The 13840-nt window shown below is 42.5% G+C and overlaps 2 protein-coding genes across 3 annotated transcripts in view; one reads left to right on the top strand and one right to left on the bottom strand.

Moving 5' to 3' along the window:
- PRPF4 (pre-mRNA processing factor 4) overlaps positions 1-13806 on the top strand; it is a 141300-nt gene extending 127494 nt beyond the window's left edge. The window contains exons 5-15 of one of the 2 annotated variants that reach the window (XM_050761015.1): positions 3283-3370; positions 3762-3841; positions 4009-4102; positions 4821-4915; positions 7032-7090; positions 7535-7658; positions 9000-9089; positions 11298-11420; positions 11532-11639; positions 11730-11848; positions 12364-13806. In XM_050761015.1, the coding sequence (XP_050616972.1) occupies positions 3283-3370; positions 3762-3841; positions 4009-4102; positions 4821-4915; positions 7032-7090; positions 7535-7658; positions 9000-9089; positions 11298-11420; positions 11532-11639; positions 11730-11848; positions 12364-12557 (1174 nt within the window). In that variant the 3' untranslated portion in view covers positions 12558-13806. Of the gene's footprint in view, positions 1-3282; positions 3371-3761; positions 3842-4008; positions 4103-4820; positions 4916-6992; positions 7091-7534; positions 7659-8999; positions 9090-11297; positions 11421-11531; positions 11640-11729; positions 11849-12363 lie in introns of those variants that run through there. The other variant, XM_050761016.1, reaches the window with a different exon arrangement.
- Positions 1-13840, bottom strand: part of CDC26 (cell division cycle 26) — a 258302-nt gene that overhangs the window by 34319 nt on the left and 210143 nt on the right. The gene's annotated exons all lie outside the window — the stretch shown is intronic.

The raw sequence follows: 13840 nt of genomic DNA, 5'->3' as shown, positions 1-13840 counted from the left end.
CTATCATCTATCTTAGGCCAATTTTTATTCTACTATTAATTTTTTTTTCTTTTTTCTTTTTTCTTTTTTTTTTTTTTTTTTTTTTTTTTTTTTTGAGGTAGAGTCTTGCTCTGTCACCCAGGCTGGAGTGCAGTGTCATGATCTTGGCACACTGCAGCCTCCATCTCCCAGGTTCAAGCAATTTTCCTGCCTCAGCCTCCCAAGTGGCTGGGATTACAGGCACCCGCCACCATGCCCAGCTAATTTTTGTATTTTTAGTAGAGACAGGGTTTCACCATGCTGGCCAGGCTGGTCTTGAACTCCTAACCTCAAATGATTCACCCACCTTAGCCTTCCAAAGTGCTGGGATTACAAGCGTGAGCCTCCACGCCTGGCCAGTTTTTCTTTATAGACTGGGAAGAGGGTGCTAACATGCTCCCTTGCCTCCCCTCCCCAGTGCAAGTTTTGAATTGGATAAACATTTGTTTTGGGGCTTTGAAAATTTAGACATCAAATGCATTCTATGTCAGTAACCTAAAACAATGATAAATGTTTTTTGGATTTTATTGAAGAGGGGTACGGTCCTCGGGTAATGCCCTCTTATGATTTACAGGTTGCAAAGTCTTTTAGTTGTGGTCTAGTCATACACAATTATGAAGAGCCCTTCTGGTCTCTATCCACTGTCTCATCTCCCCTTCATCATCCAGCTTGTTGGAAGGGTTTTCTCTATTACTCTCTTGAGGTCCTTACCCTTATTTACTCTTCAACCTGCTGCAAACTGACCAACCCCTGCCACATTAAAATTGCTCCTTATTAAGGTCACCAACCCACTTTTACTAAGAATAGCCCTAGTATACTGCCAGCCACTCCCTCCTTGGAATACTCCCTTTCCTTCACTCTCCTAAGACCAAATCCTCTTGATTTTCCTGTCTCTCACTAGCTAGTTCTTCTCGCTTACCTTCTAAACCTCTTTTTCTCTGCCTACCCTTTACAGGCTGCCTTCTCTACTTGCCCTTGATGATCAGATCTACTCCCTTGGCATCATTCACTGTGTGTGTTCTGTTGATTCCCAGATCTCTCGTTGTAGCTGAGGCATCCCACAGGTACTTCAGACTTGAGGCGTCTGAATTGAAATATTTCCCCAGCTCTCTCCTATACTCATACAGTTCTTAGTTGAAAATCTACCTAGCCTCCTTTATAATTCATCAGCAAAATCTAATCTATTCTGCTTGCGAGCTACAACTCCAATCTATCATTGCTCTATCTTTACTGCTTTCAAATCTGCACTGTTGTGATAGCCCCAAACATGTTGTGTTGATTGCTTGCTTAAAATCCTAGATTGTCATCTCATACTTGGAGTAAAAAACTCTTTTCATGGTCTGTAAGGTCTTCAACCTTACCCATACCACCCTTCCCCAATTTACTAGAATAGCCACATTGGTCCTTCTGGAATATGCTAGTTCTTTTTATGTTTTCCCACATAATTGGTCTATTTTTATTCCTCTCTCTTGGCTTTTAGAACCTTTTTTTCTTCCTTTTTTTCTTTTTTTTTTTCTTTGAGACAGAGTCTCGCTGTGTCACCTAGGCTGGAGTGCAATGGTACAATCTCGGCTCACTGCAACCTCCACCTCCCAAGTACAAGCCATTCTCTTGCTTCAGCCTCCCAAGTAGCTGGGACTGCAGGCATGTGGCACCATGTCTGGTTAAGTTTTGTATTTTTAGTAGAGACGGGATTTCACCATGTTGGCTAGGCTGGTTTCAAACTCCTGACCTCAAGTGATCCGCCTGCCTTGGCCTCCCAAAGTGCTGGGATTTCAGGCTTGAGCCTTTCTTCTTCATTTTTTATTGAATCTGGATCCCTGTCAAACTTTATTCTTTTGTTTCAGCATAAATGCCACCTATTCAAAGAAGCCTTTCATCACACCTAACCCCTCCATTCTCTGTCATAGTATGTTATTTTATTAGCCTTTTCGAAGGGTATACTTTTTTATTACTGTTTAGTTTGTTTTTTCCACCAGCAAAGTCTTATTCATTATTATGTTCCTTAAATGAATCCCTTGAGTCACTACTGCTACTATCTGAATTTCAGTCCACCGTTGTGACTCAGAGGGTCACTACAGCAGTACTGTCTGATTTCCCTGCCATTATTCTTCCCTTTTAATCCACTCTTCGTACTGTTTCGGTGATCTTTCTCACCTGTAAGCCCTCCTGAGTGCTGCATTAGCAATTCTTTGTGACCTGGCCCCTCCTCGCATTTGCAGCCCTGTTCTTCACCGGTCCTCTTCTATGTTCCACGCTCCAGCCATACTGAATTATTTATGACTGCAAGCTCAACATGTTTTTCTTACCTCCAGGCCTTATTTGTTTAACCCTCTGCCTGACATTTTCTCATTCTTAACCCCCTTGACCTGATTCATTGAGGACTCAATTTAGATACTACCTTTTTTTAATGAAGCCTTCCCTGATCCTCTAAGCCTAGTTAGATCCCCCTTACAAAGTCCCCTCTAGCACTGTGTGCTTACTGCTGTCGTGATAGGTAATATAATATAGTTCGCCAGTACTCTCTGTCGTTTCCCCAGGACTAAGCTACTTGAAATCAAGAACGGATTCTTAGTCATCACTGTATAGTTAGCACCTGAGTCCGTATCCAGTACATTGTGGCACTGAGTGAAAGTTGGCAGTCTTCACAAACCAAGTGGTAGCAGTGCAGGGGCTCATTGACTCTAAACTGCATAGAGTAATTGCTTATAGTTGAATTTTGGGAATTTCCAAATAGAGAAGACTGAGTGGGAGAAACCACAGTGGGAGTTTAGCCATCCCCACTTGACTCTTTGAAGGTTGTTGGAGGGCTGGGCATAGTGGCTCATGCCCATAATCCCAGCACTTTGGGAGACTGAGGCAGGAGGATCACTTGAGCCCAGAAGTTCAAGACTTGCCTGAGCAACATAGCAAGACCTTGTCTCTGCAGAAAAATTTAAAAATTAGCCAGTTGTAGCATTATACCTGTAGTCCCAGCTACTCAGGAGGCTGGGGTGGAAGGATCGCTTGAGCCCAGGAGTTTGAGGCTGCGGTGACCCATGACCGTGCCGCTGCACTCCACCCTGGGCAACAACAAGACCTCATCTCTTGAAAAGAAAAAAAAAAAAGGTTGCTAGGTGGTTTGAACGGTAAGAGAATAGTAGAGGCTTGCTCCCATCTTAGGGGAGCTTTAAAAACAGTGTTTAAAACTGTGTTAAAGTGTACTTTAAAAACAGTGTTATGTCAACCATGTTTAAATTCTGATCTTTTTTTTTTTTTTAACAGGTTAAGAAATATCCTCTCAGTCGTCGGTACTGATGCCTTGAAAAAGACCAAAAAGGATGATGAGAAGTCTAAAAAGTCCAAAGAAGAGGTAGAACATGTCTTTAACTTCACAGTGTAAACATGAAGGAAATGAGGAGATAGGTCTCTCATTTTCTGCTTTCAATGGTTTGCTTTGCTAAGATGATGGAGGGAAGTGTCTTTGAAGGCTCTACCATTCAAGAATAGTTGCTGGCAGTAGTTTTGGTTCCTTTGTATGTATGAATGGAGCTAAGTGAGTTTTCCAGTCAGGAAAGAATCATAGCATTCCTGGTATAACCATCTATTTACATATCATAGAAAAAAAATACGGTAGAAAGCCATATGCCTGATTTCATACTATTACCAAACGAATTCACCTTCCTTCTGGGCAGTTAACATGGAGAAACGACAGCAGTAGAATGCTTCAGATTTGACCTTTCTGCTCTTAATTTGCCTTTCAGTATCAGCAGACCTGGTACCATGAAGGACCAAATAGCTTGAAGGTGGCAAGACTATGGATTGCTAATTATTCATTGCCCAGGTAAAGAGAGCCTCCAGTAGAAGAAAGAAGCATATCTTGTGTGTGTGTTTCAGGAACTGAGTGCTTGATAATGACTGTGGTTGTTAAATGAAATTGAGGGGTAGAGATACATGTGGACCCTTGTTTACAACCCTGTTGCTCCTGGTGATGGTGTTTCTGTGTCACAGGGCAATGAAACGCTTGGAAGAGGCCCGACTCCATAAGGAGATTCCTGAGACAACAAGGACCTCCCAGATGCAAGAGCTGCACAAGTCTCTCCGGGTAAGATGCTCCCAGCGATTGTCCCACGTCTTAAAGGTTCTTCATATTTGTGTGATTTTTCTACTTTGGCCCACCTCTGGGAAGGTAGAGGTGACTAGAGCGATCCCTCCCTGCTTGAGCTGAGCTGCTGTGACATGGAAGGAGCAATCAGTTAACGTGACAGGAGCTTGCTGTGCTTTGTACTCAGCAGAGGCCTATGGTTCTCTTCTTTATTTCTCCCTGTTAATACGTCAAAGTTTCTCTGGGGTTTTCTGTTTATATTTATCTGACTCAGAAGTTGTGATACTAAGACTATAGAAAACAGCTGGGTGCAGTGGCTCATGCCTGTAATCCCAGCACTTTGGGAGGCAGAGGTGGGTGGGTCACCTGAGCTCAGGAGTTTGAGACCAGCCTAGTCAACATGATGAAACCCTGTCTTTACTAAAAGTACAAAAATTTGCCAGATATGGTGTCATGCGCCTGTAATCCCAGGTACTTGGGAGGCTGAGATGGGAGGATCGCTTGAACCTGGGAGGCAGAGGTTGCAGTGAGCCAAGATCACACCACTACACTCCACTCTGGGCGACAGAGCAACACTCTGTCTCAAAACCACAGAAGAATCTTGGGATGGGTTAAAACTGAAAAGTTGCTTTGTTGTTCTTTTTTTGGTGGAAAAGCCAAGGAACTCAGATTAACCTATTAATGATCATCGTGTGTGTGTGTTTTTTTTCTTTTTAAGTCTTTGAATAATTTTTGCAGTCAGATTGGGGATGATCGGCCTATCTCCTACTGTCACTTTAGTCCCAATTCCAAGATGCTGGCCACAGCTTGTTGGTAAGTTCCATTTTACAGTGACATTTTTTCCTAAATGGGGAACAGGCTCAGGAAAATATTAGCATTTGTCTTAGATGTCTATTTGTACGTCCTCTTTCTCTGCTTCTCATGATCACACCAAACTGCAGATGTCAGTCAGTGCTCTACCTGTTGTATATGATGCAGACTTGGTTTAGCCGTTCTCAGTCTTCACCAGTGACCCCAGAGATTCATTACACTCTAGCACTCTGTCACATTCTTGACACTAGTATTTTGGAGCAGGTCATGTAGTGAGTTTACAGACCAACTAGTATCCATAACTCAGTCTGGCTTTTCTTTTTCAGTTATGTGATCTCCCTAAGATACTTAATCCCTGTCAGCTTCAGTGTCCTTATCTGTAAAGTGGGATGAGGTAGTGTTTGTAAAGCATTTTGCCTTGACAGTGCCTGGTATGTAGTAAGGGCTCATTAAATGTTAATTATTGGTTTATCTTTGTTTTATTTTCTTATCACCACATACGCAGAAAACTCAGGATGTGGTAACTTTGTTGTTTTGTTTGAGTTTGGTTGTTTGGTTTGGTTTGGTTTTTTTTTTTTGAGATGGAGTCTCGCTTTGTCGCCGAGGCTGGAGTGCAGTGGTACAGTGTCCACTCACTGCAAGCTCCGCCTCCTGGGTTCACACCATTCTCCTGCCTCAGCTTCCTGAGTAGCTGAGACTACAGGTGCCTGCCACCATGCCTGACAAATTTTTTTTTTTAATTTTTTTTTTATTTTTTTTATTTTTAGTAGAGACAGGGTTTCACCATGTTAGCCAGGATGGTCTCCATCTCCTGACCTTGTGATCCACCCGCCTCGGCCTCCCAAATGGTTGTGTTTTTTTGTGAGACATGGCTAACTAAAGAGAAAGGAAACTTAGATTTAATACACAGGAGCTACTTGACTAGGCCGACCTTGAGACTGGTTTAGGAGAAAGCCAAGGGACTGCACAAATCAGTCCACCTCTCCAAGCCTCATTACCTTCACTGTAAAGTATAAATGATCATTCCTGCTGTACTTACTTCACAGGTCTGTTAGAAAGATCATCTGAGATAATAGATATAAAAGTAATTTGTTGAAAATTTTCCAAAATTTTCCAAAAATTAGGCTGGCCTAAATAAAGTTTAAGGCCAGCCAGGCAGGGTGGCTCACGCTTGTAATCCCAGCACTTCAGAAGGCCGAGGTGGGAGGATCACTTGAGCCCAGGAGTTTGAGACCAGCCTGGGCAGCATAGTGAGACCCTGTCTCTACACATTTTTTTTTTTCTTTTGAGACGGAGTCTCATACTGTCGCCCAGGCTGGAGTGCAGTGGCACGATCTCAGCTCACTTCATGCTCCGCTTCCTGGGTTCATGCCATTCTCCTGCCTGAGCCTCCCAAGCAGCTGGGACTACAGGCGCCCACCACCATGCCCGGCTAATTTTTTGTGTTTTTAGTAAAGACAGCATTTCACTGTGTTAGCCAAGAGGGATTCAATCTCCTGACTTGTGATCTGCCTGCCTCGGCCTCCCAAAGTGCTGGGATTACAGGCGTGAGCCACTGTACCTGGCCCATAAAATTTTTAAAAATTTATTTAATTTTTTAAAGGTTAGCCAGGTGTGGTGGCATGCGCCTATTAGTCCCAGTTACTCAGGAGGCTGAGTGATAGAATTGCTTGAGCCTGGGAGGTTGAGGCTGCAGTGAACTGTGATCATGCTACTGCACTCCAGCCTAGGTGACAGAGTGACACCCTTTCTCAAAAAAAAATTTAAATACTTTGTAATCAGCAAAATACTGTTCATATTTAAGGATAGTATCACTATTAATATTAGTATTATTGGATAGTTTAATTTGCCCCACCTTCCCTCACAAGTGGATCTAAAAGTTAAGGAAAATGGCTACTGGTGTAGTGTTAATTATAGTCCAGTAAAAGCCTCTAGTTGCGTGCAGGCTGGAGGTAGCTTTTTCTTCTATAACCCTTCCAACTATAAGGCTTTTATGTTTCTGTCAGCCATTGTAAAGTTTGTTGGGGTTGAGAAGAGATTGTCCTTTAGTAATATTACCAAGGTACCTTTTCCTTCCCAGACCAACCCTGGCTGAGATGCTTTCCTTTGTATTTGATAGGAGTGGGCTTTGCAAGCTCTGGTCTGTTCCTGATTGCAACCTCCTTCACACTCTTCGAGGTAAGTTAGAGTCTTATCTAAATCTCAGTCTTTTTCCCAGTGTGAACTCAGTTACACCGTAAACTCTGCTTGACACTCAGACCCCATACACACAGCATTAATTCTTGATTTGATTTGACTTGGTTTTCTCTGGCTGCAAGACTGGACTATCACAACCTCATACACATCCACTTTTCTGTCATGTCCAATCACACTCTGGCATTTTGTAATCTCTAAACCAAAACCACAATGGGTTTTTTTTTTGTTTTGCTTTTTTAAAAAATATAATTTAAATAGTAGCTTAAAATAGTTCATGTTTTAATAGTTGAATAGTCACTTTCATACTCTCTATGTCCACATGTTCCCTAGTATATACTTACCTGTGATGTTCATCATAGTCTGTATTTGTACACAGGTTATAAAGAGGCAGGAACCTTTTAACTTGGATCTCTTACACTCCTTTAGGGCATAACACAAATGTAGGAGCAATTGTATTCCATCCCAAATCTACTGTCTCCTTGGACCAAAAAGATGTCAACCTGGCCTCTTGTGCGGCTGATGGCTCTGTGAAGCTTTGGAGTCTCGACAGGTGAATATCACTGTTCTGCGGCCCACACTGCCATCACTAAAGAAGATGTTTGATTGGTTGGTCCCCAGGACCTCAGGTTAACAATCTGGCATTTAGGCCATGCACAGTGGTTCACACCTTAAGGCTGAGGCAGGAGAATTGCTTAAACCTGGGAGGTGAAGGTTGTGGTGAGCTAAGATCGCACCACTGCACTCCAGCCTGGGCGACAGAGCAAGACTCTGTCTTGAAAGAAAAAAAAATCTGGCATTTAACCCCCAAGATGGTTTAAGAGTCAAGGTAACTTAGTGTGAAAATGAAGTAAGTGGAAGATTTCATTCTTAGGCCTTTTCTTACTAAAGGAGTTACGTCAGTTTTTTCTTACCTGTTAACTTTGGATCTTGATTTTTGCCTGTAGCCTAGTGACCACTATTTCCTGGCTCCATTTATTCCAGAAAGATCCAGGCTACCTCCTACATGATTAACAATGAACTAAAGATAATATTCTTGGCAATTCATTGGTTCTTAGCAAACAGCCACAGGGGAGAGGAAAGTGAGGTTCTGTCTAGCAGTATTACCAGGGAGATGTCTCCTCCCAGTAGCGTCATCCTTTACCTAGAATGTATTTTCCAACTACAACAGTTTTTTAACATGTGTTTATGTGATTGTTTTCAAAAAAAAAAAAAACAACTTTGGAAGCACCCCGTTGGCCAAAAGACATCTGAATTTAATTGCTTAGTTTTCTTTCTTTGGGAAAACACATGAAGGTTTTTACTTGAGAATTTTTATAAGAGCTAATTAATGTCTTCATTCCTTACCAGGCAGGGTCTGACTTACGAGCACAGCGAGTTTTAATTGGCTTTGGTAATACTTAGCAATATTTATTCCCTTCGGGCTTTGGCTTGTTCTGTGTATGCACATTGACAAAGTTCCCTTTTTAATTACCCTCCTTAGAGTTCATGTTTATTTCCTTTTGCTGATGTTTCAGATCTTTTGGTGGTTGCTGGATTGTAGAATTTAATAGCCACCAAAAGGAGACTAAGCCTCATCTCTAGTTAGGAGTTCCTTTTTCATTTGGATCTTAGAACAGGCCTAAATTTGAAAAAGGTTTATCTGTAATCCTGTACCAAAACTGTGTGATTTCTGTGTCCTTATGTCTCTTCCAAAGCATGTTTTCTTTCTAGAATTCAGGTACTCCTTTGGTACAGAATGACTATTTTGCTTATTGGGCCGAAGTATTTTACAAGTGTAGTTACAGTTTAGCCTCTCATGTTGTAAAGAATGGGTATAGCTGCACAAAAGGTAATCAGTTTTGGGAATATTTATATGTCTATAAAATTGTTTATATGTTTGGTTCTTTTCCAGTGATGAACCAGTGGCAGATATTGAAGGCCATACAGTGCGTGTGGCCCGGGTAATGTGGCATCCATCAGGACGTTTCCTGGGCACCACCTGGTGAGCCATCCTGTTACTGTTTTATCCATATAGGCCTGTGGCATCTTCTTAACTCTTTATGGCTATGTGCCAGGTAAATTTTTAGAGCAGAGATCTTTAGGTAGGATTTTCTTGGGCTGCAGAGAATTGGAATCAGAGGAGAATGTTTAATATAGTGAGGGCTAAGTATATTTGCCTTTTTTTTTTTTTTTTTGAGGCAGAGTCTCACTCTGTCACCCAGGCTAGAGTGCAGTGGCGCGATCTCAGCTCACTGCAACCTTTGCCTCCTGGGTTCAAGCGATTCTCCTGCCTCGACCTCCCTAGTAGCTGGGACTACAGGCGCATGCCACCACGCCCAGCTAATTTTTTATTTTTGGTAGAGACAGGGTTTCACCATGTTGGCCAGGCTGGTCTTGAACTCCTGACGTCAAGTGATCTTCCTGCCTCGGCCTCCCAAAGTGCTGGGATTATAGGCATGAGGCACCGCACCCAGTCATATTTGCCTTTAAATTACAATTGATCTGAAATTTCAGAGTTACAAATTACCAGAAAACAAGGATTTTCACTTTTGTCCAATGCTACAGGTATGTAAGTCTCCCTTCCTGGTTCTGTAAGTTCAGGGAGGCTAGAATCTGCTAGAGAACTTTTTCATTAAGCTGTAATTTACATACAATGGAATGGATTTATTTTGTGTACAAAGCTATCATTCTTTACAAATGCGTACCATTCCTGTGACCCACACCCCTGTCAATGTAGAGAACAGTCCCATCACCCCAGAAAGGTCCCTCATGCCCTTTTCCAGCCAACTCCCCTTCTGAAGCAACTGCTGATCTGACTTCTATCACCATAAATTAATTACGTCTATTCATACTGTGTGAATTCATTTGTGGCAGGCTTCTTTCTCTCAGCATAACATTGTTAAGAGTCATTCATGTTGTTGCATGTATCAGTAATTCCTTTTTATTGCTGGGGGTTGTTCATTTTTATGACTGTGCCATAGTTTATCCATTCTCCTGTTGATGGACACTTGGGCTGTTTCCAGGTTTGGGCCAGTCGGAATGAAGCTGCTATAAATATTCTTGTACCAGGCTTTTTGTGGACATGAGTACAAATTGCTGGGTCATAGGGTAGAGGTATTAGACGTATATTTAACTTTTTCTAAACTCCCCACCAGTTTTCCAAAACGGTTACACCATTTTACATTCCCGGAGTTCTGGTTACTTCACATCCCTGTTAACATTTGGTATTGTCAGACTTACCATTTTGCCCAATCTAGCAGGTGTGTAGTGATCTCCCATGATTTTCATTCTTATTACCCTGATCACTGTTGCTCTTGAGTGCCCTGTCATATGCTTTGCCTGTTTTTTTTTAATTGAGTTTGTCTCTTTTGTCTTTATTTCCATGTGCATAGTCAGTTACACCACTGTGTACTGAAGAGACTTTCCTTTCTCTGTTGGAAATGTTTCAGTACCCTTGTTGAAAATCATCTGACCATGTATGTGTGGTTATTTCTGTACTTCCTATTCTCTTCCATTGATCTATTTGTCTATGAGTGATTTTTGTATTCCCAACATCCATTTTAGGGCCTAGTAAATGTATAAATGCTTGATAAATGAAAGAGCATAACAGTGGAAGAAGGAAGAAGGCAACACAGTCTTTGCTGGGCCATTCTTGGGGAATCCTGTTAAAATAGCCGCTAGGTTGGGCACGGTGGCTCACACCTGTAATCCCAGCACTTTGGGAGAACAAGGTAGGTGGATCACCTGAGCTCAGGAGTTCGAGACCAGCCTGGCCAACATAGTGAAATCCCATCTCTACGAAAAATACAAAAATTAGCTGGGCATGGTGGCGCACACCTGTAGTCCCAGCTACGTAGAAGGCTGAGGCAGGAGGATGACTTGAACCCAGGAAGTGGAGCTGGCAGTGAGCCAAGATTGCGCCACTGTACTCCAGGCTGGGCAACAGAGTGAGACTCTGTCTCAAAAATAAATAAATAAATAAATAGGCACTAGAGGTTTATAGCGAGTCCATGGTTTTCAGTCAGCACCTAAGGCAGATAAGCTTAGTTGTTGAGTCATTGTTTATGTCAGAAAGGAGCTTCCTGTTAATATGGTTATATGAATAGTTTCAGAAGCATTAATAACAAGCTATAATGACTTACAATACTTTATATGTTGTAGAAACTGGATAAATACCAGCTGGTTGATTGTTAGTGTGATTTGGTTTTAGCTATGACCGTTCATGGCGATTATGGGATTTGGAGGCTCAAGAGGAGATCCTGCATCAGGAAGGCCACAGCATGGGTGTGTATGACATTGCCTTCCATCAAGATGGCTCTTTGGCTGGCACTGGGTAAGGCTTCTCCCATGTAGCCAGGGGCAGCTCAGTACTCTCACCTCTTATGTATGCGTGCTTCCACAGAGAACTGGATTCAAAGTGTTCATTTATAAATTATTTTATCAGGGGACTGGATGCATTTGGTCGAGTTTGGGACCTACGCACAGGACGTTGTATCATGTTCTTAGAAGGCCACCTGAAAGAAATCTATGGAATAAATTTCTCCCCCAATGGGTAAAATAAACACACTGAATGAGGGGTGAAAAAGGGTTCTGGGTCAGAAAGTACTCTATTTCTAACTTCAGTACTGCATCCGATCCACAGCTATCATATTGCAACCGGCAGTGGTGACAACACCTGCAAAGTGTGGGACCTTCGACAGCGGCGTTGCGTCTACACCATCCCTGCTCATCAGAACTTAGTGACTGGTGTCAAGTTTGAGCGTAAGCTTTCCTCCTATTTTAGATCTAAATGACACAGACAAACAGTATTGTGTTCCCGTGCAATACAGGCCAGACTTTAGCTTAAACTGAGAAGTAGAACAGGAGAGAATTTGACCTACTGGTAAAGGAGCAAATTATAATTTCCTTCCCCCTGCCATACCCTTAGATCTGTGGGAAAGCATGCTTCTCGTTGCTGGAAGTAAAGACTTTCATGAGTGCTTTGCTTCATTCTTTCCCCCATGGATGCTCTGAGCACTGAATTCTAAATACTATTCTGAACAGATTTACAGTCAGGGAATGAGCCAGAGGACCTTACTGTTATTTGTTCCCTTAAGTCTGCCTTGGGTTATCCCCTTTACCTGGAGGCCTAGTAGGAAGACAGAATCAATGTTGACTTTTTCTGAATGTAGAAATAAGTTTTTTAAAAATAGTATGTTTTTGCAGACTTTTGTGCTTTTGTTGTCTTCTCTTTTGAATACCTGAATTCCTCAAGCAATTCCCCTTCTCTTCTGTAGCTATCCATGGGAACTTCTTGCTTACGGGTGCCTATGATAACACAGCCAAGATCTGGACGCACCCAGGCTGGTCCCCGCTGAAGACTCTGGCCGGCCATGAAGGCAAAGTGATGGGCCTAGATATTTCTTCCGATGGGCAGCTCATAGCCACTTGCTCATATGATAGGACCTTCAAGCTCTGGATGGCTGAATAGATGACAGTGGAGAAAGGACTTGAACCTCAAGCTCTTTCTAAGGAGCTGTTTTCCTCAAAAGAGAAGAATTGAAGTGTTTAGTTCTATCATGTTTTCTGCCAATTACCATGCGTAGACCCTCACTAGAATTGGATTTCCATGTCAGCCCCCACTCCAGGCAGGCGGCCCAATCCCTAGGTAATGGTGAACCCATCTCATGGTTGAAAATTTATTACCTTTTTATGCCCGCCATGAACTGTGTAGACATTGTTTTTATTAATCTTTTGTTTGGCCAGGCATGGTGGTTCATGCCTGTAATCCTAGCACTTTGGGAGGCTGAGTTGGGCAGATCACTGGAGCTCAGAAGTCCAAGACTAGCCTGAGCAACATGGCAAATGCCGTCTCTACAAAAAAAATACTAAAATTAGCCTGTTGCGGTGACTTGTGCCTGTGGTTCCGGCTACTTGGGAGGCTGAGGTAGGAGGGATTGCTTAAGCCTGGTAGATGGAGGTTGTAGTGAGCTGAGATTGTGCCATTGCACTCTATCCTGTGTGACAGAGCAAGACCCTGTCTCCAAAAAAAAAAAAATCTTTTGTTCGAATGCCCTATAGCCATGCTCACAGCGCCCAGGATTGTGACTGACTGCATTTTTAATTATTGAAACTTGGCTTTCCATGACATGGTACATGCTTCAGGACTACATGTGACCCAGAGAGCAAGGTGGCTGAACTATAGTCGGGAAGCCCTCAGGTAAAGAGGCGCGTCTCACCACTTACTGGTTAAACAACGCGTAACAGCGAACACTTCCTTCCCCTGGAGAATGGGATGTGAAGCAGTGGACCGCAGCCACGCCGATGGTTATGCAGGGAAGAAGACTTCACCTCTTCCTGTTGAGTTTGCTTGGAATGCTGGCTGCATCAGGAAACTCTGAACTGAACATTTGCTTTGTCAGAAAATCTCTTTTATTTTACTTTGAAGTTTGGCAACCTTCATGTTACCCTAAAGCAAAACCATTGTGTCAGGAGTCAAACACATGTTTAGAAAGCAAACATGACGCCTCTGCTGTACAACCTCCTTTCTGTTGGCTGTTTAAAGGATGTACTTCATATATTAAAGGGTACTTTATGTTAAAGTAACTGGGGAAAAAAACCCTAATGGGTAGTCCTAAACCTAAACTTTTTCTTTATTCCACATTTGCTACGGTAAAATCCAGTTACAAAAACTAGGCTATAGAGAATTATTTTCTATAGTTAAGCATTTCTGAATCCTAGCCATTGGTCCATAGAGGTCTCCTTTTTTTTGGT

The sequence above is a fragment of the Macaca thibetana genome, chromosome 15 (assembly GCF_024542745.1).
Source record: "Macaca thibetana thibetana isolate TM-01 chromosome 15, ASM2454274v1, whole genome shotgun sequence".
In the NCBI taxonomy this organism is placed as follows: domain Eukaryota; kingdom Metazoa; phylum Chordata; class Mammalia; order Primates; family Cercopithecidae; genus Macaca; species Macaca thibetana.
This window is presented reverse-complemented; position numbering and strand designations above follow the sequence as displayed.